Here is a 21,729-nt window from a genome sequence, read left to right as displayed (position 1 = left end):
GAGATCCTGCGATACGGTTTGCGTTCTCTACGGGAAATTGAAAACCGCGCGGCTCTATGGCACGGCACGGACACACGACGTGGCGAGAGAGGCATGCGTTTGAATATTAAGTAGACCTCGGAATTATGCAGAGACTTTGACTATGTCCTCGTGTTCTGCCGATCTACGATCGATACGACCATTCCTCTCGAGAGCACGCTGAAGCCGAGATAAATATTTATTTCGTTGACGCGCGAACTCGTACACAGCGAGAATTTTCTACCTGATTTCCACCTGATTTTGCACCTCGATACCTCTGGTACATTTGCTAGGAGCATTGAAGATTTTACGGTGGAATACCGATTTTCTAAATCCAGTTTAATCCAGAATCCAGAAATCCAGAAAAATCCGCTTTATCTGTTTTACTTCAAAAGAGACGAGTCTCCATTTCTCATTGTTCGGATTTGTATTCCTTGATATTTAAATCGAGCTTTCAAAATTTCATAACTCGCGGAGAAATTATATATTAAAAAATGTAAATTTAATAAATAAGTTTTTAAAACACTCTATAACTAAAGTCTGCTTTAATGAAGCGAACATCCTGTATGAAAATGACATAAATATGTGCAATGTATATTTAGATATTATCTTGATAGATCATCGTGTCAATGGTACTTCTCTATGCTCTCTAGATCCTGTATTGAGCAACGTGTCTAGAAAAGCAGCTATTGCGTAATGTTTATATAACAAAGTATTTTTTCCAACAGATATTATGCATTTCGATTGATTGACATTTAATTGGTGATGTATTATTCAACATTATCAAATTTGAATTAATTTAATCTCATTTTGTATCTCTATACCCCGAAATTATATAATTCTGCAACAAGATAATTGCAATACGCAATCATTTATTTATTTGCATCGGATAGCTTGCATTGTAGCTTTTAACAATAGACATTTCCCAAGTCGTTGATTTATGTTTACGCAATTCTTTTGTAATCAGTGAAAATTTTCATATTGTTTTATAATCACATAGTATTTTACTTAATTAATATGTCTAAGTAGAAAATTAATTAAAATACATCTGAAATACGTAATTGTTTGTAGTTAATATGATGTTTTTCCTATCAGAGTACAATTAAAAAGAAAAGAATAGTTATTTCAGTTTCTTCGTAGTTAGCGAATGCTTAATTATTCGCACGTTGAAAACATCATTAAAATAATTGCCCGCGTCATTACTGATTGCGTCACTGACTGATGCACCTCATTTTGCGAACATTAAATCTAGCTAATTAACTAAATTCGCGAAGTTTCTATTATTATCATCTTCTTCGATCCAATGTTCTTATATTTCCTGTTATTTCCCGAAATAAATTATCACAATCATCGCAGTATCAAAAATAAATTTACACTATAAAAAAATTGAAAAATGTTACACTAATTATACACAAATACAATCTGTTTATCCTGTAAAGTAAGACATTAAGACATTTGTGATAGCTATTTCTTTTATTACCTTTCGCTTATTAAATTATTCAAACAAAAGATAAGAAATACCTTCAAATCCTATAATTTAATTTTCTAAACACACAAACATATTTATATTTCAACCTACAAATTAATGAAAAAAATAAGATGCCGTTTTAACTGCTATCTTAAATAGCCATCACAGAGTTCTGTACCCGCTCTGTGTTCGAGGAACAAGATTTAGATCAAGAAATGCTCAGGTTTACGATAAACGCGAGAGGTGAGACGGGCCCATCGTGTGGTGGAAGGGAAGATTTTTGTTGTTAAGCTGTGAGTTACAGTTAACTCGCAGGCGGGCGCGTAGCAGTAGACCTAACAGTACTTGGTGCAGTCACCTCGATTGGCAGGCTTTACATCACGAGTTCACAATGCAACAGGATGCAACCGAGAGATGCTATCCGATCGTTCTTCTGGACGGTAATGCGCGCGATACGACTCGAAATAATCGCTTGCAAAATCCGCTTAAAATACTGTTCATCTCCTTTGACATAACGCGATAGAACGTTAAGATCCATATTTTTTGCATACATTTTTAATCTCACTTTCAAGCTATTACTTATAGGAAATAAAGGGGTAGTTTGAAAAATGAGGAGCGTTTAAATTATAAAACTCACCTGTGCACACTCCTAATATGAGGAAGGATGGTCTTCTGCGAGTCATTTCTGTCCGTTAGATCCTTTCGCTCGATTCTGCAACAAATAACACAATTTCGTTTTTCACTATATGTTCGTGTCAATTTTTTATAGAAACATACATACAGCATGTGCTATAAATGTCTGTCGAAAACATTTTTATTTTTGTAACTGTCCGATAGTCTGCTTGGAATTAAATATTCTCGAGTATTTTTCAACGGAATATTTTAAATATCCATTGAGTATATGTGAAAGCGGATATGTGACATTTTTGTGTAAATTGAGATTGACAATAATATCTGCTGGTTTCATATCCAATAATAAAGAATAAAACACAGTCAACAGAAAATTATAAAATATTCCAAAACTTTCGATAGTGACACAGTAGTGAACGTGAAAGTTTTAATAAAAAGAAAACGTATAAATATTTTGTCTTTCGGGTAGATTAGCGATATTAGTATGCGGAGGAGTTCGCGCCGCTGATTAAAATTCAAGAAAAAATGTCGACCGAGAAGAGCTTGGAAATGGATACAGGACGCTATACACATACGCAGGCACAATTTTCAACATTGTGAAGATGACCTCGTTTACGAGCCTGCTCACCTTAGGGGGTATAACATAAAACTCCGATCCGCAATGCAGCATGGAGGCTTTATTAAAAGTTTCTATCTCGCGCGAGCCTTGCAACGTTCTACACAGATGTAGAACCTCGATCAAGGATAATCGATTACAGGATATCGGGCAGTAAATATCGCCTCGTTATCCTTATCGGTTTTAAATTAATATGAAAGTATAATAATAATTCAACGTCGTACAGATCCGATTATATTGGATAACAAAACTTGGAAAAAGATAACATTGGAAAAGGATTTCATAGATTAATTTTCATATACATAAACCATAGTGATATTGAGTTATGTAATATTTGCGTGATGCAGATGGCAAGAGAGATGCAACAAGAGCCTCGTGATAACTTCGACACTCACGATCAGGTCGACGACGTGAGAGAAACAGAGTTGCATTAAAGTCCGATCGCACTTACTCAATTTCCATAATATGTAGGTTGATATATACCGCTATTCAACGCCTCGTTTGCTATACGAACACGTTCGCTGCGGGCAGTGGTATCGTTCGGCGAGCACGTACTGATATAGCTTTAATTGTAGAAAGTAATCGTAGAAAGTACAATATCTATCCCCGCGAATGTCGGAGGTCTATTATGGTCGTTGCAGAGGCTGCACATCTGTTGTAGCTTAATGTATTAACGCTGTACTGATTGCAGAAGTCTCGACTGTATCAGAGTTTCACAGAAAAATTGATAACAATTTGTGTAAGCAAATCAAAATATTTTTAACATTTCAATTACTTATTATAAAATATTTTGATAAAATATTCAGGAGCATCCAGTACACATTAACAGTACACATTGTAAAATTCAATCTCGTTCGCCCACACGAACTCGCAAAAATCATGATCCTTTCTCATTTAAAACGTTACATCACGTTATGCAATATCAAGAGAAGTGGATACATACGAAAATTCAATTTTCACGCATTTTTTTAGCCACGTCATGTGCCGTGACGTGTATCACTATTTCTTCCAAATTACTGGAATAAAGCTGGCTTACGAGTCCTACCGTGCTTCATTCTGTGAGACTATGTCCCGCTTTATCATCCTTATTTCAGAGCCACGTCACACAAGCTCGCATCGTATTTCCTTATTAGTTCGGCATGAGATTCCGGGGAGAACCGTCCGAAGTATCTATTAAATTCCATGGGCAGCTCATGGCAGTGTGTCGAATGGTCCAATAAGGGACGCTTCATAAAACACCACTGAAAATCGGAAGTTGCCGCACTGGCGAAGACGCGTGACATGGGGAGTTCAATCCCCCGGTGAAACGATGCTTGTCTACCATGGTATTCGCGCGTAATTAACGGCGCGTATGATTGACTAGGAGGTTTGTTCGCGATTTATGCGTTCCGAGCGAATTCAGATCTCGTTTGATCGCGCTGCATGCAAACCACGTGGGAAAATGTCCGCGCGATGCATCAGCACGTGGATACATTTTTAGTTCTTGTTCAAGCGAGATGCGCGCGTATTTGCGTTTCGTGGAAAGATATGGAAAAATAGGAGAGACTTCATCCTTGTCCTTGCGTCAGATAAATCCGATAAAACATCGCGCGCTTTACATTTATTTATTAAAATAATCGCCTGGAGTGGCATTAGTTACACACGCTTTTATCTTTCATCTTTCCGCACAAGAGCGAGCGCTGCGAGGAACCGACTTAACACGCGCGAGATACGAGGCTGATGAAGAAATCCCGGCATTTCAATTAATTAGCGCATGGAAGGATTACGCCGTCAGCTGTATGAGTGACATTAAGCAGCCAGAAGCGCCCTTGGTCATGTGAAAATGAAGCGAGTACGCGTATGTAAGGGATTCGTAGATGGTTACATCGTCCATGACGTAGCCCGCGGGGACCATTCAGCTAGACAGAGTGGCAAAGGAGGTCGACCTCGAGGCTTGTCAATTAGATTAGTACAAGTTGGTCCGCGCCTCGGGGACTGGCCTCGTCGTTTGGTGCAACACGGTTTCGTACGTTATCATTCGTGCATTGAATTCGATGTTGCCTTCCCTTTGTGGCAACTGGCGAACAGAGAAACTGATCGATCTACGGGGGATTGCTCATCCCCTGGACGCGTTTGCCCAGAGCTCCGGATTCCGCTGTTTATCGTCACACGGACTGGCCAATATCGCGCGATCGGACGATATGGCTATTCTGATGTGATCCTCCATACGCGATGCATCATCATCCTCCTGTATTGGCAAACGTGCGCGCTTTACTTACGCCCCTAGTGAGGGCGATAACCCACCGGAACCAATACTACAATTTGCGGGCAATGAGCGCGAATGTATGCTCTTCCAGGTAGATTACATTGTACGTGATTGCGATGATGTTTGACACACTTCAGAATTATCATCTTAATAACAACGCTGAGAAACAAGCGGCAATTAATTCAATGAAATTGACTGATAATAACTGATAAACAATTAATCTTCCTCCAGGCAAGCATAAGTGATATCATTAAATTCCAAAACTGTTTTGCACGCAAATTTGAAACCTTTTGCTATAAACCTGCATTTCTGCTTCACGATGAATACTGCCACTGTTTCGGATTGATCCGCCGCAGCGGTGCAAAGCGATCATAGGGGTCCAACGGATGACGGTTCAATGGTAGTCTCTGCTACGAAAAGTGGGATACATAAAGGACGCATTTTCCTTTGTCTTCGTTGATTGGACCTTTTCCGCTCTTCCATCCGTCGCGAGAGACCTTTTTACGTCGGCAATTCGGGCCACCGCGTCGTTTGTCTCATCCGAGACATAAAACATATCGGGAGATAGTAGAAAGTTTTGTACTCAGCTTTTAAATCCATCCGTACCGCTGTGAATCACGGCGGCGGATATCCCGTGTGTAGAAGAAACCGCCTGTCGTCGCGTGTCGCGCGAAATGCACTCTGACGTTGCAACACTCCTATTTTATTAATAAGACGTCAGAGATAATCACAAGCCACGCGATCTCATCTCATGTTCATGTTATCATGCGTCCGTCCTCAAGTTGGTAAAACCATGAAAACAAATACTTGTAACAAATACTAGCTCTTGTACCTTTACAATTAACAGTTATTAATCCTAAAACTAAACTTTGTTTTTAAAATGATACAGCATTTTAAAGAACTTCCTCAAGAACTCAAGAAGATTTCCAGTGCAAGATGCCTAAAACACTTTATGTTTATTTATTCGACACTTGAAACATATCGTGCTAGATTTCAATACTCGGCAAACATTGCCCTTCGGTAGAAATTTAATGGAAAACGTTGCACTTTCTCTTAGCCGCGAGCGATGCGCTACGGAAAGCGCCGTTTACCAGCGAAGCGCAATGTCGGATCCGCCGTCATCGCGAACGGAAAAGTGAAACACATTTCTCGGCGATCTGGCGCATCAGACTCTCGTGCCCCCGTGCCTCTATGAGCTCTTCCTCGGCTGCAAAGCGCGAGTCCCAGGCGCATGCACAAGCACGTCCGCATAGATTCGCATTACTCAACTTCCTTCATTAACGTGCTAATAGAACCACCCCCGTGAATCGCGGGATAGTTAAAGACTCATTGTTACACGCAGACACTTGTGCATCTCGAGCGTGTAAATTCTCCTACATTTTTTCCAGTGCACTTTCTCGCCTCGTCTCAAACGGTGATGTGTTGTAAATATCGTGAATATCGCGCGCGAGAAAGATCGCATTGTAATGTTGCGAGATTCGAATCATCTATTGATTCTATTGAGGCTTGAACTATCGCGTCACTCGTACATAGTTTTAATAACTCGAGTAGGAGTGATTTTGTCGACGGTTTAGAGAGATATTGAATTAAACTAAAATATCATTATTACGATATATAGCTACGTTAATCTAAAGAACCAAATTAAAATTGTCACACGGGTTTATGCTCGAAATTTGTTGGGAGGTTTAAGTGTTGAAACCGTAAAATCCGACGATTTACGCGTACTCCGACTGTTCCAATTGCCTTTTATCAGCCTTTGTCCAGCGTTTTGCGGTTCTTCAACAAAATACTTTTGAGAAAGCGGTTAGTCGAGAGAGATGATCGCGTGTGATTGCGTTCTCTCTGAGCGTGCCTCCATTATTTCGCCGCGGCATCCACACGAAGCCGCAATATCCTTTTTGTGCGCAGGGGTGCAATAAAGCTCGTAAGAGCGTCATGGATACAGTGAAATTCAAAGAGTTTCATAAAAGTGCGGCGAAACGACGAAACACGGGAAGAAAGTCTACCTGAGAAACAAAGAGTGCGGCTTTAACGATACCCGATATCATCTCAAACAGTATTAAAAATTTGGTTTATGGTCTCCGTCTCGTAACAATGCCGCATTTTACGGCTTTAAATGAGGGATACAGCTTTTACGGAGAATTTCAGGTCGATAAATATGTCCATGATATATATTTGCGAATCATTTCTGATGGTCCATTAAAACATGACGATTTACATGCGGCGTTAATAATACCAGATTTCCATATACAACAGTCAACAATAAATAAACAATACAATATTGAACATTAAACATATGTATGTATCGAAACGGCGATATATCGAAACATAATTCTCGTGTTTACCAATTCCCGTTCTCTGACTGGAAAATTATAAATAACGTTTTGCAACGTTGCACAGATATCGCGATACAAATAGAGCGATTAATCCACTCGACCGCATTATCGTTTCTATAATATTAATTCAGGGTGCGCGTTTCTTCCTTCAACTTGCACCAGCTACACATTACATACTGATATTGCGATTTAGAGATTGGGATTTGACCAATTCGGAGATAGCCTGCCTGCTATCAGATCAAGCTTGGTCAGATTCCAGTCGCGATCTTAATCAACATGTAGTGTGTTTAGTATGATGCGGCCAATTTGCTCTGCCTTTTGAATGCGCTCGTTTTTTCCCATGACGGCAAAGTCGCGTTGGGTGTCCGCGTGTACGCTGTTTCCTCGGTAAATTTACATTCCCGTGCACCGAGGGTGTTCGACCGAGCATCCTATGAGAAAGAAGAACCATCGGTCTTAAGCATGGTGTGTGGATGGCGGCTCGGCCAAGCGTGACCACCTGTTCCCCCTTTGTGCCCCATTGTTGGCCGCGGCTGATGCTTCGCCGGATGCGTGGCTGTATGCTCCACTAACTTCGACTGCATCCGTCACGACGTCTTCGTGGCTCGTGGCCACGAAGTGCTGGACACCAGGACGACCAGTCCCAACGCGACGGCGCTAACGGTATTTTGTAAGTGGCGTTCGCGAGGTGCACTGTAGAATAAAGATGTTCTGGGATGTCTCGGGGAGCGCATCCGGAAGTTATTTCCTGCGACGTGGAGCTTTCAGCCTGAAATTTATTGTATTCGATGCTCGGTCGGTTGTATGTGCCTCTAGGGAGAAATTATTAGTTTGCTGTTATATGTTTCTCGTGACGCTGTCCTTGAAAATCATAATTAATGTCGGTATCTGTTTGATTTATCCTATATATGCGTACAAATTTTATATGTGTAACAAATTTTGTAATAGTTATGTGATTTATTAAATAACTGTGCGTGATATTGAAGAACAAATTTAAAATCAAATTTACAGAATAAAGAGTTGCAGCTGAATTTAAGTTCAGAATTTAGTTTGAATTATTTCATGGCACGAGGTTTGCATAATGGGAAAAAGATGAATGACTTCACATTTCAGAATGGTGTTTCAAGTTTAGTTTTTAATTATAAAAGTTATAAAGTGAGTGATCCGTAGTATTACATCTATCGGCGCTATGGATTTCCTTGAAACCTGAACTCGATTGGTACATCGTGAGAAACTTTTGATGAGGAAAGAGCGCGGACAAAGGCGCACGTTTAGTGTCGTTTAGAATTATACGCTTCGGAGATTTCTATCGCGCAAATGCGATTCGCATTAACTTGCATAAAAATCTATATAAAAACCAGCATTAATTTATAAATCAATTTGACTAGATTTCCATAAATTACATTTTGAAATTATTACAAGCATATCGGCGCGAATTAATTTAATGACATTTTCAATTTGTGTCAGTTGTTATATTTATTTCCGTCTCTGACGTCATTATGTAATATAGAACACTGAATATATCACACGTGGAATAGATCGAATATATGTCAAGACATAGAGAAAGCGCGGTGCTAAGTAGACGGCAAATAGCGCACAGGTTATATGCTTTAATCTTCTTTGAGTTTTTGCTCCAATGCGAACGATTCGAGTTAACTGAAAGAAATCTCGAAGCCTGTGCTAATCTCACCTCTAACACTTTAATTGAAATAGAAATCTAACGCGCTTGTTTGCTAGAATAATCCGCTTTTACAACGTGAACGAGAAAAGGTCGGTTATTTTAATTCCGGAGAGAACCTATTCGAAAAAAATATATTTATCTTGTTTAAAAGATTGCATATGCGAACAATGCGGTGCGCGAAATAAATTGAAACGAACATTTGACCGAATCAGCCGCAACGCATGGTTAATTGTCATTTCAACTAAAATGTATGTGCCAATCCAATTACGGATAACCTCGAGGGGGGAGGAAAATACTTTTCGCGTAACCCAATTACAAGAGGAAAAAAATCAATAAGCGGTGCGAGAAAAACGGAAAAACGGAAGGAAAAAGACAAACGCGTGGTAAATCGACATAAGCGTGCATTTCACAGATACGTGCGGATATACTGGCATCGCTATTAAACGATGTCGGTCGCGGTCGTGATTAATAGGATCGTGATTAATACGAGAAGATTGGTTACACTTGGATTCAAACGCAGAATCGTTCTCGTTACAGGTTGCAATGAGATGCGCTACGCGCGATGCATCCGTGAAATAAAACTGCGCGGTGGGAGTGGCCGGCGAGTGTTATCAATCGAATGAATTCAACGTGATGCAACGTGAATGTCAAGCAAATGACGGAATGACACACGGATATCGATTCATTCGTCCTCGGCCAGTTTCCCCATTGTTTCGCCCGCACGTTTTGCGCTCCCAGTCGCGACGAATTTGCATTAATGAGCGATTACGCGTGCACTGCATTTTACGGCTACGGCCTCCGGCTGATATGCAGATATGCGTTTTGAGAATGCAAATTGCCGCTGCTGGAGAAGTTTCATGCGGATGATTAATAGATCGCCTGGTTATGGCGCGAATAATGTTTCAATGCAATACGATCAAGTTTGTAAGACGAAATTGATTCATTTAGCGAGATGTGCGAAATAATTTCTTCGTATATCGCGTAAAATCAATGATATTTCTACAAAGTGTAGAAAAAAAAGACAACCAGTATCTCTTTATCCTGTCTCTCTATCTCTGTCACACTCCTTAAATTTGTGAAAATATTTCAAAATTGGATCGTATCGGCACACATTGTTTCGTAAAACAATCGTGCTCTCAAGAACTCGCATTGAAAAGAAAAAACGACGAAAGTTTCTATTTCTCTTGCGGTTTTTTTTCTCACCTTCCTTTCTTTTTTCCTCAAAGATTTATCAAGTTGAGTGCAGGAGGAACTTTCATTAAACGCCACAAAAGAACTTTTCTCCGATTGGAAGCAATACCGTGCCGTTTTCTATCGCGCTCCAGGCGAGGAAACGACAATCGCGCTATTTTCTGGTTCGTTTGCTGACGCCAGTCGGGAAATACGTTACGTCACTCCTGAAACGTTGCAATGATTATCCTCTTTATTGGCTGAAAGACGCGCGCCCACCACCTTCGTGTGCTTGCTCAGTTGCCGCGACGCGCAGTTTCCGTTCGACTGTTGGATCCACGTTAAACTTATTGTTAGCCGAGCCGCACAACGCCCGATTGTAAATATGAGCGGTCGACTAACTGTCCCGAAACTTTCCGGTATCGTGCTTAAACAGGTGGCCAATTTATGAAAGCCTGTCGCGCTGCTTTTTTTCCTTTCATCAAACGGAACCACTTGCATGTAGTTCAAGGTGCAGTTCCAGTGACATTTTTTCAAAATGCGTAATTTACGTAAGAAATATATAATTCGTGCATCCATTAGTCGTATCAATGTATACACCATTGTTTATAACAATGAAGAAACGATACTAACAATAATAGTTCAATAATGGAAACAATAATGGAAATAACACAGTACAGATTTCATTTAAATTAATCTTATTAATTTAGACTCGAAAATATTCGAAGAGCGAGATATTGATATTTTGCAATACCACTTTTAAGAATCGCATTTATTTAAGATAGATGCTATCAAACTTAACATCATCCGTGCATCACAATTAAACTTAGTATTAATAAGCAATTAATTACCCTACGGTAATTAGTTCTTCGGAACAGCAGTTTCGTGGCGTTCATGGTCAACTGCAAACAGTCGTTTCAGACTTTGACTTGAAGTACTCACAAGAAAAATGTCCCCTGATAAATCATAATCGGAAAGACATTTCTACGATCGTCACAATGAATGCTGCCGCGTTATCAGATAATTACTGATATCGCCGAAACGTGATATCACGCGATATCATTTCGCTCTTGTGTGGCTGGCCCATATCCTTTTTTATTTTTCTCTTTTAAATCACTGCCCTGTTTGTCCGGTGTTTGCATTCTCAAATGCTCCATGCGGATTGGATTATTCCGTCAAGCCATCATGTCGTGATGAGCCTCGCATCAAGCAGCATCACGCGCGAGGCGAGGCTACGGGTAACATTGCGAATATACGAGTGTCCAATTATTCAATGACGAGTCACGGCCTTGTCTTGCGTTGCCGAACAATGACGTCCCATTATGCTCTTTTAGTTTATTTGCCTGCTTGCGCCGGGCACTGTGTCGTGCCGAAATGTTTGCTTCGCATGTGCTGGGAAAATCTGCTAGTCCGGATTCCCTACGCGGATAGATTATATAAAACATTGTAAAATCCGTGTGTTATTTTGCGAAATTTCCGCTTTATGCGGCAGCAATTGAAATCGATGAAGATATCTCTCTCTTTTCTTTCTCTCCTTCTCCTTCAGCGAGAAACGAGATCTCGATTCTGCGAGAATAGTATCCCAGCGTGTAAGCAATAAAGCGTGCAATATCTCTGCGATTTTAATACGTTTAATACTTGTACAATATGTAATCAACATATGTAGCGAAAATAATCTTTTTTAATAGCGATATGAATTAATATGCGATTGATATAAAAAAGCTTGCGAGGCATAATGAAAATTGCAGGAAAGAATGAAATATCCACATCACGCACGTCCAAGCGCATTAATTCGCAAAACGCAGAAATTCACCGAGCTATTAGCATTACCGGCTCTATTGTGCGTCTTTTTTTACTGTCATTCCTTTCGTTTCTTGCGTCGTTGCTAATTAGAGGCGCAACGGCGTCGTAATGCGATCTCTCATAAGGCTGGCGCGTTCATTGTGTCACAGACGAATAACGTCAGCCGCGCCACGCGAAAGCAATTGCAAAACGGCAAACGGGCATCGCGAATTACTGACTACGGGGAGGGCATTGTTCCCGCGGAGGCGACGACCACGTCGTCCCATGGAAAACGTTCCCAGGTTTGTTCCCGCCGGCGCGATTTAGCCGATTAATTGCGATGTGTCCCGTCGTTGTCACCGGAGAGACCCTTTGTCTGATAATACCTGACAATGACGTTCATTGCCACATTGGCAGCCTCCGCCCACTCGCAGTAGGTATTTAAAGGACAACTGCTCATTAGAATGGTATTTGTCTTTATCTAGGCGAAATTACCTTGGTGTCGGCACGGGACACTATGGCAAGTTATATCTTGTAACATAAAATTAATGTAATTATTGTTAGATCATGTTGCTGCTGCATGTATTATGAAATACTACTCTTTCTGAAAAATAAGTTAAAAGTAAGTTGATCAATCTATCTTAATTAAGGCAATAATGGTCTTCTTTGTAATTGCTATAATTTCTTTATAACGAACACAAAAGACATAATTTGTTAAAGTGTGAAAAATTTATTAGAAATTATTGTTGATGTATAATTTAATTTAATTTAATTTAATTTAATTTATCTGATTTATGTAAATTTCTAACACAGTTTTCGAAATTGTGTCGCTTTTTAAATAAAAATACAGGCCAAGAGGGTGTCCATCTCTTTTAGTTAATTTAAAAATAGTTAATAATATAAATACACACTCTAATTCGTTTGTGTGAATGTGTACGATATTGCTAGCAAAAGGAAAGCGAGGCAACGCGCATGCAATGTCCGTCCGGAAGCGTGGTTTCATTTTTACGAACCAGTGAAAGTCGCATTAATCGCAACACACTGTTGCTACGGCACAATCAAGAATCTCTGCTACATAGTTTCATTAAAATTTAATAAAAAGTTTATCAATCGCAGTACTAATGTTTGCTTGATTGATCAATTAACAAGCGTCCATCCATCTGTAATAATAATTTATTTTTTCCGTGATATCAATAAGAATTTATTCAAATTAAATTAAATTATTTGCTGTACGTTCATTTTAAACGCTGCATACACGTAAATTTAATTACTGGGATTCATAACTGCATGCAAAATAGCATAAAAGCGAATATATTATGTTATTTTAATGTCCGGATAACATATCAATATATATTTTATACTCTACTTTTTATTCAGTTTTATCTTATACGAATATCTGCTTGCTTTTATGTAACAAAAAAATAAATTACCATGCTTAATGTAAAGCATTTCTCTACATTAAATATTAATTCACGTGACATAGTAGCATCATTTAATGAAGTTTTGCGATAGCGACGTGTCTATTTGACGATTGCATCCTGAACTACTTTCCATGAGTATATTTATCGCGTAGGTAAATATTATACGACGCGATATCATCACACATTAATGAAATACTTGGACACTGAAATAATATTATACTCTGGGTTAAGATAACATGAAGAGAGAGAGAGAGAGAGAGAGAGAGAGAGAGAGAGAGAGAGTGTGTGTGTGTGTGTGTGTGTGTGTGTGTGTGTGTGTGTGGCGAGATGAAGTTGATAGCAACTTCGAGATCCACTGAAAGGTTAAACTCGATTTTCTTTACCCCTTTTGCAGTACGGCTCTTCGTTGCAACTTACATATAAACATTAGCGCGCCGCTATTAATGTAAAAATAGTACGGAAATCCGTTTCTCTGTTGTGGAATCCGCCGTCGTAATTGCTTTCGTTTTGATGCACGCACGATGCTTACTTTTACCGCCAGTCCTTCACTTCTGACGGAAACACATTCGAAGCGGACTGAATTGTTCTGGCAAGTAGATGAAAATGAAGCCGGGAGGCTTTATTCTAATTATAAAATAAAAGGGTCCGGTGAGTGCGTTGAGCGATTATTTTAAAAACAATTACGCGAGCAGCAGTCGCAGTAATTGCGCCCGCGGCGGATATTCCGTTCGTATCAGCGCGCGCGTTTTTCCCTCCACGGAATGTCAAATATTAGCTTTATGGTAACGGTGCTTTCATTATTTAGCCGAGTACAGCCGCAATGGCCAGAACGAGGGCTTTCAGAAGATTGAACGTCGATTTTCCCAGCGTGCGATGACGGAACAAGAGGAATACATAAGCGCACAATTGTGACGTTATTCCTCAATGAAAATTTAAGCACCCTGTTTTCCATCGCACGATAGTCGTTTCGCCGTGCTTATTCTCGTGACAGTGCTACTGTACGATAGAATTACACAATGAATATACTACCCATTAGCCGGAAATCGGCACGATCGCTCGAGCGGCATCAGAAAACACAAAGAACTCGCGAGGAAGGCGTAGTGCGTTTTCTTGCCTCGTAAATTTGAGAACTCCTTCGCGTCGAGGAGGCCGAGTCGAGAAGGAACAACGGTGCAACAGAGAATGATTCCAATTCATATAATTGCATTAATGGAGGCAACGACAATGGCGCAGTTCTCCGAACACTTCGACGTACTCGCGAGACATTGCGGAACAATCTCGGCACCGCGGTATCGGATTGCATCGAATTGCTCGGCCGTGCAATTGCTCGACCGAATCGATTTCTCGGCGAGATTTCATTTCTCTCGCTGGCAATTAAGCCGGACAATCGTAATGACAAAGGCGGTAACGGCGGCGATATTGATGACGCAACTAGTAACGGGATCTCCGTCGCTGTCAGTCGCGATTTCTTACGCGAGAGAAATGTGAGAATTTACGCCAGAAGCACGTCGGCTTCGATGGAAATTGTCTCTGACCTACAAGTCATTTGAAACACCTGCGGTATTTTTTGTATTTTAATTTTATGTATTTTAACTTTGTATTATCTATCATTTAGCGCTGCATCGTGTAGCTACGTAATTACAGTTATGCATTTTCGACGGATAATACATTTCGTGTTAAAAAAAGAATACTTATATTTGAAAATATCTAATCTAATCTAAATAAAAATATCTAATTTAAATCTCTCTTATTACCAGCAATGTTACGTTAATTTTGTGCAATATGTGATTGTATTGTACGACATATTTTGTATTTGCACTGTACTCAAGTATTTTTGATCCAGTGACAGCGAGCATCTTGCGGCGGTGAGAAGCAAATTGGCGGTCTAATAAGAGGATTATCTGGCGACGTTATTGTGTTAATCCGCGGCCGAGATAGCCGTCCACTTCAATGTGTTTGATTTGATACGTAGCTACGCGCGCGGGCGCACACGCATTGTATTCACGCGACAAATCACGATAGAATCTTTCGAATAACGTACGGTACTAATATAGAGAATTGCCGGATGTGCTTGACGTGCGATTGAAAATAGACGCTTCCGGCTTCTCCTTAACACGTACGGGCCATAACACGTAATGTGTGCCACGCGGCGACTTGTCAGTCGCTTTCAAGCCGATCCGCGTCACGGAAATCGAACACGCGGATGAACAAGCGCGTGAATAATGCCTGGTTGTTCATCTCCGGCGTGTTCCACTTCGACACGCGTCTGCGTGCGACTTGAATGAGATTTCTAAGCTGAAAATAAAATATCATCTGATTTCCTCTTTCTCTCTCTTTTTTTCTCTTTTTTTTTTCTCTCTCTCTCTCTCTCTCTTAAAAAGAAAATGTCACTTCATCTTCTACATTTTATTGGCAGGCATAACGCACGAGTGACATGTCATTCTGATAAATCTGGGATCTTGTTCCTATCTCCAAGATTGAAACTTACTGAAGCTGATTGTTATCGCGTATAATATCGGTTGCAATAGTGTTATCAGATATGAGACCGTTGCAGTTCGCCAAGCAATTCAATCGTCAGCAACGTGTGGCTTAAAGCGGTTTACGATGTTCGTCTTATCTTATCATAGCAGTCCTGACGTACCATGTAGCGAAATCTCGTAAAGTACAATACAGCGGCCAGGAAGGTCCGAAGAAGGTGCGACGACCTTTGAAATAACAAATCTCCCCGTAAATTAGTAATGCTAAAAATAACTTTATCAGTAAACAATTTCCTTTGCCTTATAAATAAATCTTGTTCGTTCTTTAAAATGGTATTAAAGCAGTAACGCAAAATAAATTTTAATAAACATATCCAATATGCGCTTATTTCATTCGAAACATAATATTATTAAGTAGACGTTAGCAATAATTGTATCACAAAATAATACAATCAGCGATGTCAAGCAGAAACGCTGGAAATTAGTCAGAAATTATTGTAGCTTTGAAATTTCGGAGTGAGAACATTTGTCTCCATCTCACCTTTTCTTGTCAAGGAAGAGGAATGCACGTCAACTTCAGATAAAATATACGTATTTCACAATTCTATCGAGAAAGATTGGACATTTTTATTCGTCTATACTTCCCAAGAGTACTATAATTCCTATCGAGATGCATCGATATCGCAGATGAGGGGAAGGAAAATTTCATTTAAGAAAATTGAGGGAAAACTTTCAGTCAGTTGCGCAACAGTAATTATGTACATTTTTAATTAACCGATAAGGAAAGACGCGTCAAACGCAAGATGCTGCAATAAAGAAACAATTCTAGAGATGTCTGACCGATCCCCTCCATCTACTACAATTATATAGGAGGAATTTTTAATTAAGTTAAAAGACATACTCGCAAACGCAGAAATCCGAGAAACAACTCGCGTAACTTCGTTTCGAATTACTTTGCGAATATAATTATGCACACGAGAAAATTTAATTAACACAAGTCATGTTACAAAGGCACCGACAAAGGCAAAATGCTGTAACTGCTGAGGTAAACGTCATAGGAGAGAGCTCGTTTTACATCACTCTCTTTTTCGTTACCAACAAATTTACCATTTCAAGTAAAATTGACAATATTAATGTTGAACAAAATGCACTGGAAATATTGATGTACTTATAAGATTTATGATAAGATTTCCGATATCTTGTGCGCAATCTAAGTTAACAAACGGTAACGAGATAAACCATTTGCACGATGGAAAAATTTGCATGACGTGAGAAAGGGAGAAAGGAATTTCATACCAGGAACAAGATGTGCAATCGTTTCTCATGCAATCTACCGCGGAAACTGCACTATAGAAAATTCTTCTTCTGAACATGTATCAAGTAAAAATATTACGAAATAAGGGTTGCTCACAGCGATGTGAAATATAAAGAAGTTGCCTTTTCTGTATGCACGTTACGTCGCACAAAAGATCCTCAAACGCAGCCTTTTAACCCTTCGATCCCTTGGGTTTAAAAAAAAATAGAGTTTCGATAGAAAAATTCAAAGGCAGTTCTCATTTAATAATCTAACATTGCGGACGACGTTTCGCGATTTGAAAATCTTTTCAGTAATATTTATGCATTTATACGTGAATGCGGCATTTCCTGTGAATCACGTGTCGAAAGCACGCATGTTGGTTCTTTGTCCTTATAATCCTTAGCATTATATTTTTATACACGACAGAAATATCTTGCTCTTCGATAAGCGATCGGGCATAAAAGTTAAAGGTTGAATGTGTAATATACTGCGAGCGCGATGGAGAGCTCGTTGCGATATGCAACCATTGTTAAAACGCATTTTTGCCTCCACGTTTTTTTCCCGATGTTCCAATTAGCGTTCCGTCGAGTGTCATTTACCTCGTGCACATTAAAAAAGCACTAGGCGTACACGGTCCCTTTTTTTCAAGGGAAAAATCAATTACAATACTCTCTGTAAATGTAAATGTAAAACTACATGCAGATTATAAACGAAGCTGAAAACAATCAAATATGTCTCGGCGAATTTATCACACAAATATCTTTCGTGTTTCTCATTTTGTAAGAATAATAAAACTATTCGCTCTCAGAAATTGAATTAGTAATTCTACAAAAAAACATTCTTGGGCAAAATTTGAATTATTTCGTGAAAATGGTCTTATTTCATTATGCAACAAATAATATAATAAACAAAGACTCTAAATAAAATCTTTACTGATTCTCCAATATTTCTTTCATTTTTAAGCCCATAAAGACCTTACATCTGTGTTCTCTCTATTTTTATATTTTCAAGCCCATGAAGCCCAACATCTGCGTCCTTTCCATCTCTCCGTTTTTAAGCTCACGAAGACTCATGTCCTTTCCAAAAGCATCTCGATTCAACGTACATCTGAATTTCTGCGCGTCTCGTAATATTCCTTACATGGTGGCGCGGATAAACAAGGAACGGCGTAACAGCGTGTCGTCTCTCTCCCACGGGATATTCCGCAACGCGAACACACTATGCAAAATTCCCTTTGATCGCGCGTGACAGGCAGTAAAAAGCGCCAGATGAACAATTCGGACATACCGGTCTCGGGTGCTCCCATGGAGAACGGCGAATAGGTGCGCCGTTCGCGGGCGTACGCGTGTATATTCGCGGTGAAATAAAGCGCGGGGAGGCTGCATAGGCTCAACCGGCTCCGCCAGTCTCTCGTGACCTGACATTTAATTCCATTACACAAGTCACGGGCACTCGTATATTCTTTGTGCGCGCGGCGCGGATGCTATTTGCCGAGATGATGGCTTAAACGGGAGGAGGCAAGCTGCGATATATATCGTTGCACCGGGGGTTGCACCAGCGATGCCCCAACTCGCTCGAACGTGAAAGGTTCCGACTCCCTCTCGCAGTTCTCGATGTATAATATATAGCTGCCGATTTATTTGATCGCGCAGATAGACGTACGTGTTGATTCGTCGCCACGATCAACATCGCGCTCATGAATAGTAAAGACGGCCGGTACATTACGCAAACAGAATATCCATATCGATAACGAGTGCGTTTGCGATAGATAGAAGTTTCGCAAGCCTACGCGTTACCCGCCGTGGAGCGGAAATATTTGTATTCTGCGATCCAAACTCGGTGCCAAGGTGACGAAAAGATGCATCGCAGAAATCTCATAAAATGATGAAGTCTTTCGGATTATTTCAGTGGTCTAAAAAACTCTTAAATGAATTACATGAAACAAATGAATTACAAATGAAACAAACTTTATCGAAGAACGTGGAAGCAACAAGCAGGTTGTAATTATAGAATTATTCATGAAAAATGTTCGTTAAAAAGCACGCGCATGTTAGCAAACGAGTGGCATATTTGATGTCAAATAAACTCCTGTGCATGAATCAATGTGCAGATATTTACACAGTGAGACAGAGACGGAGTGTAATACATCGTCCTCTCTTACCTCGCCTGATTGCAGCCCGTGGGATCCTCCACGGATCCTAATGATAGGATCCCACGCCCATCCGTGGCATTACAGTGAAGGATCAACGTTCGATATATCGTTCTCGCGTGCCACGATAAATAACGTTTATGTTAATATCACAGTATAACTGTTCGCTCTTTGCAGTCTATTATAAATGCAAATTCCGATCAGCGCGACGTTATCATTTTATTACGAAAGTAGACGCTCGTTATGCGCGTCAGGTGACGCGTAACCACGGTTATCCATTAACGAATGCCTGAATATTTACGTACTGGAAATTGGCACGATCTTGGAACCCGCGAGAGTTCTATCCGGATTCATTATGCAACTCACCGTTCAAGTACATTGAACGGTCGCACACTCTCCTTTTCCTGCTGCATCATTCATGTTCACTCCTCAGTTGGCGAAAGCCTCAATCCTGTGAACCCTCGAATCGTTTCTCATTGATTGTCTCGGATAGTGCTCGAAATGATTATTGACGTGTGATTGAGATAGCGCGATAAGACTGGATACATTGGTGTCTAACTGTCTGTCGTACGTTTCAGTTCTAAAGGTTTCAGGCGCACAGAAGAGAGTCCGAGTCTATCGTGCGAGGAAAAGAACGAGAGAAAGGCGAAGAACGAGATCCTTCGCGCTCTTTCTCCTCCATACCCTCGACGTTAAAGTTCAATCTACGTTATAGATGGGCAACGGGAAGGTTGAGTTAACCAGAATTAGCGCTGAGCCGAAGCGGTGCCACGCTCGAGGTCTATAACGTCTTGCTTGCGGTTCAACAGGCAGAATTCCTGCCGTCTCCTTCGCAGTTTCGATGAAATTATTTATGAACTTAGTCGCCCACGAAAAACGTTCGATGCATCATACATTAGCCCGAGTTTTCTGATCGATGCGCCTCACGGGACAGTCGCGTATCTCTTACTTACGGTAATTGATATCGTACGAAAGCTAACAAAACGTTCACGTGTGTTTGAACGTTAATACGCTTCGACATCGCTGCGTTATATCGCGAGAATCGATTGTCGCGTTGCGTGTTCACCAGGAGACTCATAGTGTCTGACGACGTATTAACTAACTCGAACATTCTTCATTGATTGTCTCGGACGGCTCTTGAAATTATTATATTATTGACGTCGATGTGACCGAGAGATAGCGCTAAAGCTAGACTCATTGCTGTCCAAGAAGATTGCCGTACGTTCCAGTTTCGAAAGTTTTAGATACCCAGAAGAGAGCAACCGCGAAATTATTTATTGAGCTACACTCCTTCGATCGCTGTCTTCTACCGGTTAATAATTCATACCCTGCTCTTGAATCACAGCCAGAATTTTTTTTCTGAACATTTCGAGCACGAAATTGCATGTGACACCCATACTCTGCAGTGCTATGTATAACATTCGCATATGTGCTACAATATGTGCACATGAAACTCTAGATCGATGGAACTTGCGCCTCATATGTATGTGATTCCAAATGCTAATCCTCTCAAATAATTATTCAGACTTTACCTCATTACGTAAAAGCGTAACTCAGAGATTCAAACTATAAAATTCAAATAATAAGCATTATTAAAGCAAAAGTTGTACAATGACTGAGCTGTTTTAACAAGTTAGCTCGATAAGATATCGGCCAACATCGTTACTAATCTACCCGGAAATATATATGTGTTTGAGTAAATGTTCGTTGTTGTTAAATCTCGCTCCGAGTATCTGTTATACGTGAAACATATAACGTGCGACGTGCCGCAATTCGAAGACGTACCTACCGCACGTAATAGCGGGAGTTGCTTTAATTTGCGAGATTTCCATTCCCGAATGCGATCAAGTCGGCGCGCGCCACAATGGTCTGTATTTCCATGTGCCTTACGCGGCGCAGATACCATGTATGTACGACCGCACCGACTTTGATTGCTTCGAAATTGGTTCCGAGCTCGATCAGACTGCACGGTGCACATGGTGTGTGTGCGCGCATATATACGTGCCGTCGCAATAAGTATTAATTCCAGCCTCCCGCCGACGGTGCAACGACAGTCCGGCCGCTTGATTGTAAAATTAAATGACTCATCGTGCCCGGTAACATGTACACGGTATATCGAAAAAGTGCGCGTTAGTCGCGTGTATAAAAAATTATACCATTTTGCAAGACGAATCAAGACTGGAGAAACACTTGACCAAGCCAGTTCTCGCAAGCGTCTCGAGTACCAACTCGTCGCGCGCATTTTATGTGCTTTATATTATTATAGAAATTTATATTTCTATTTATATTATACCGACAGATATCAATAGATGATCATCAACTGTCTAGTCAAGATTCAAGTAGCCTCCAATAACAATAAAAAAAACGCTGGGAGTTTTGCATTAATAACGTGACGCAAGCTGCGCGAGTCCGAATGACAATACGAAGTATGTCGAGACA

General features: G+C 40.3%; 1 protein-coding gene across 1 annotated transcript in view; it reads right to left on the bottom strand.

Annotated features, from left to right (window-relative positions):
* Nucleotides 1-21,729, bottom strand: part of LOC113562292 — a 43,498-nt gene that overhangs the window by 13,730 nt on the left and 8,039 nt on the right. The window contains exon 2 of the mRNA XM_026971236.1: nt 2,124-2,198. Within this exon, the coding sequence (XP_026827037.1) occupies nt 2,124-2,169 (46 nt within the window). The 5' untranslated portion in view covers nt 2,170-2,198. The remainder of the gene's footprint in view (nt 1-2,123; nt 2,199-21,729) is intronic.

Source organism: Ooceraea biroi, chromosome 1 (assembly GCF_003672135.1).
Source record: "Ooceraea biroi isolate clonal line C1 chromosome 1, Obir_v5.4, whole genome shotgun sequence".
In the NCBI taxonomy this organism is placed as follows: Eukaryota; Metazoa; Arthropoda; class Insecta; order Hymenoptera; family Formicidae; genus Ooceraea; species Ooceraea biroi.
This window is presented reverse-complemented; position numbering and strand designations above follow the sequence as displayed.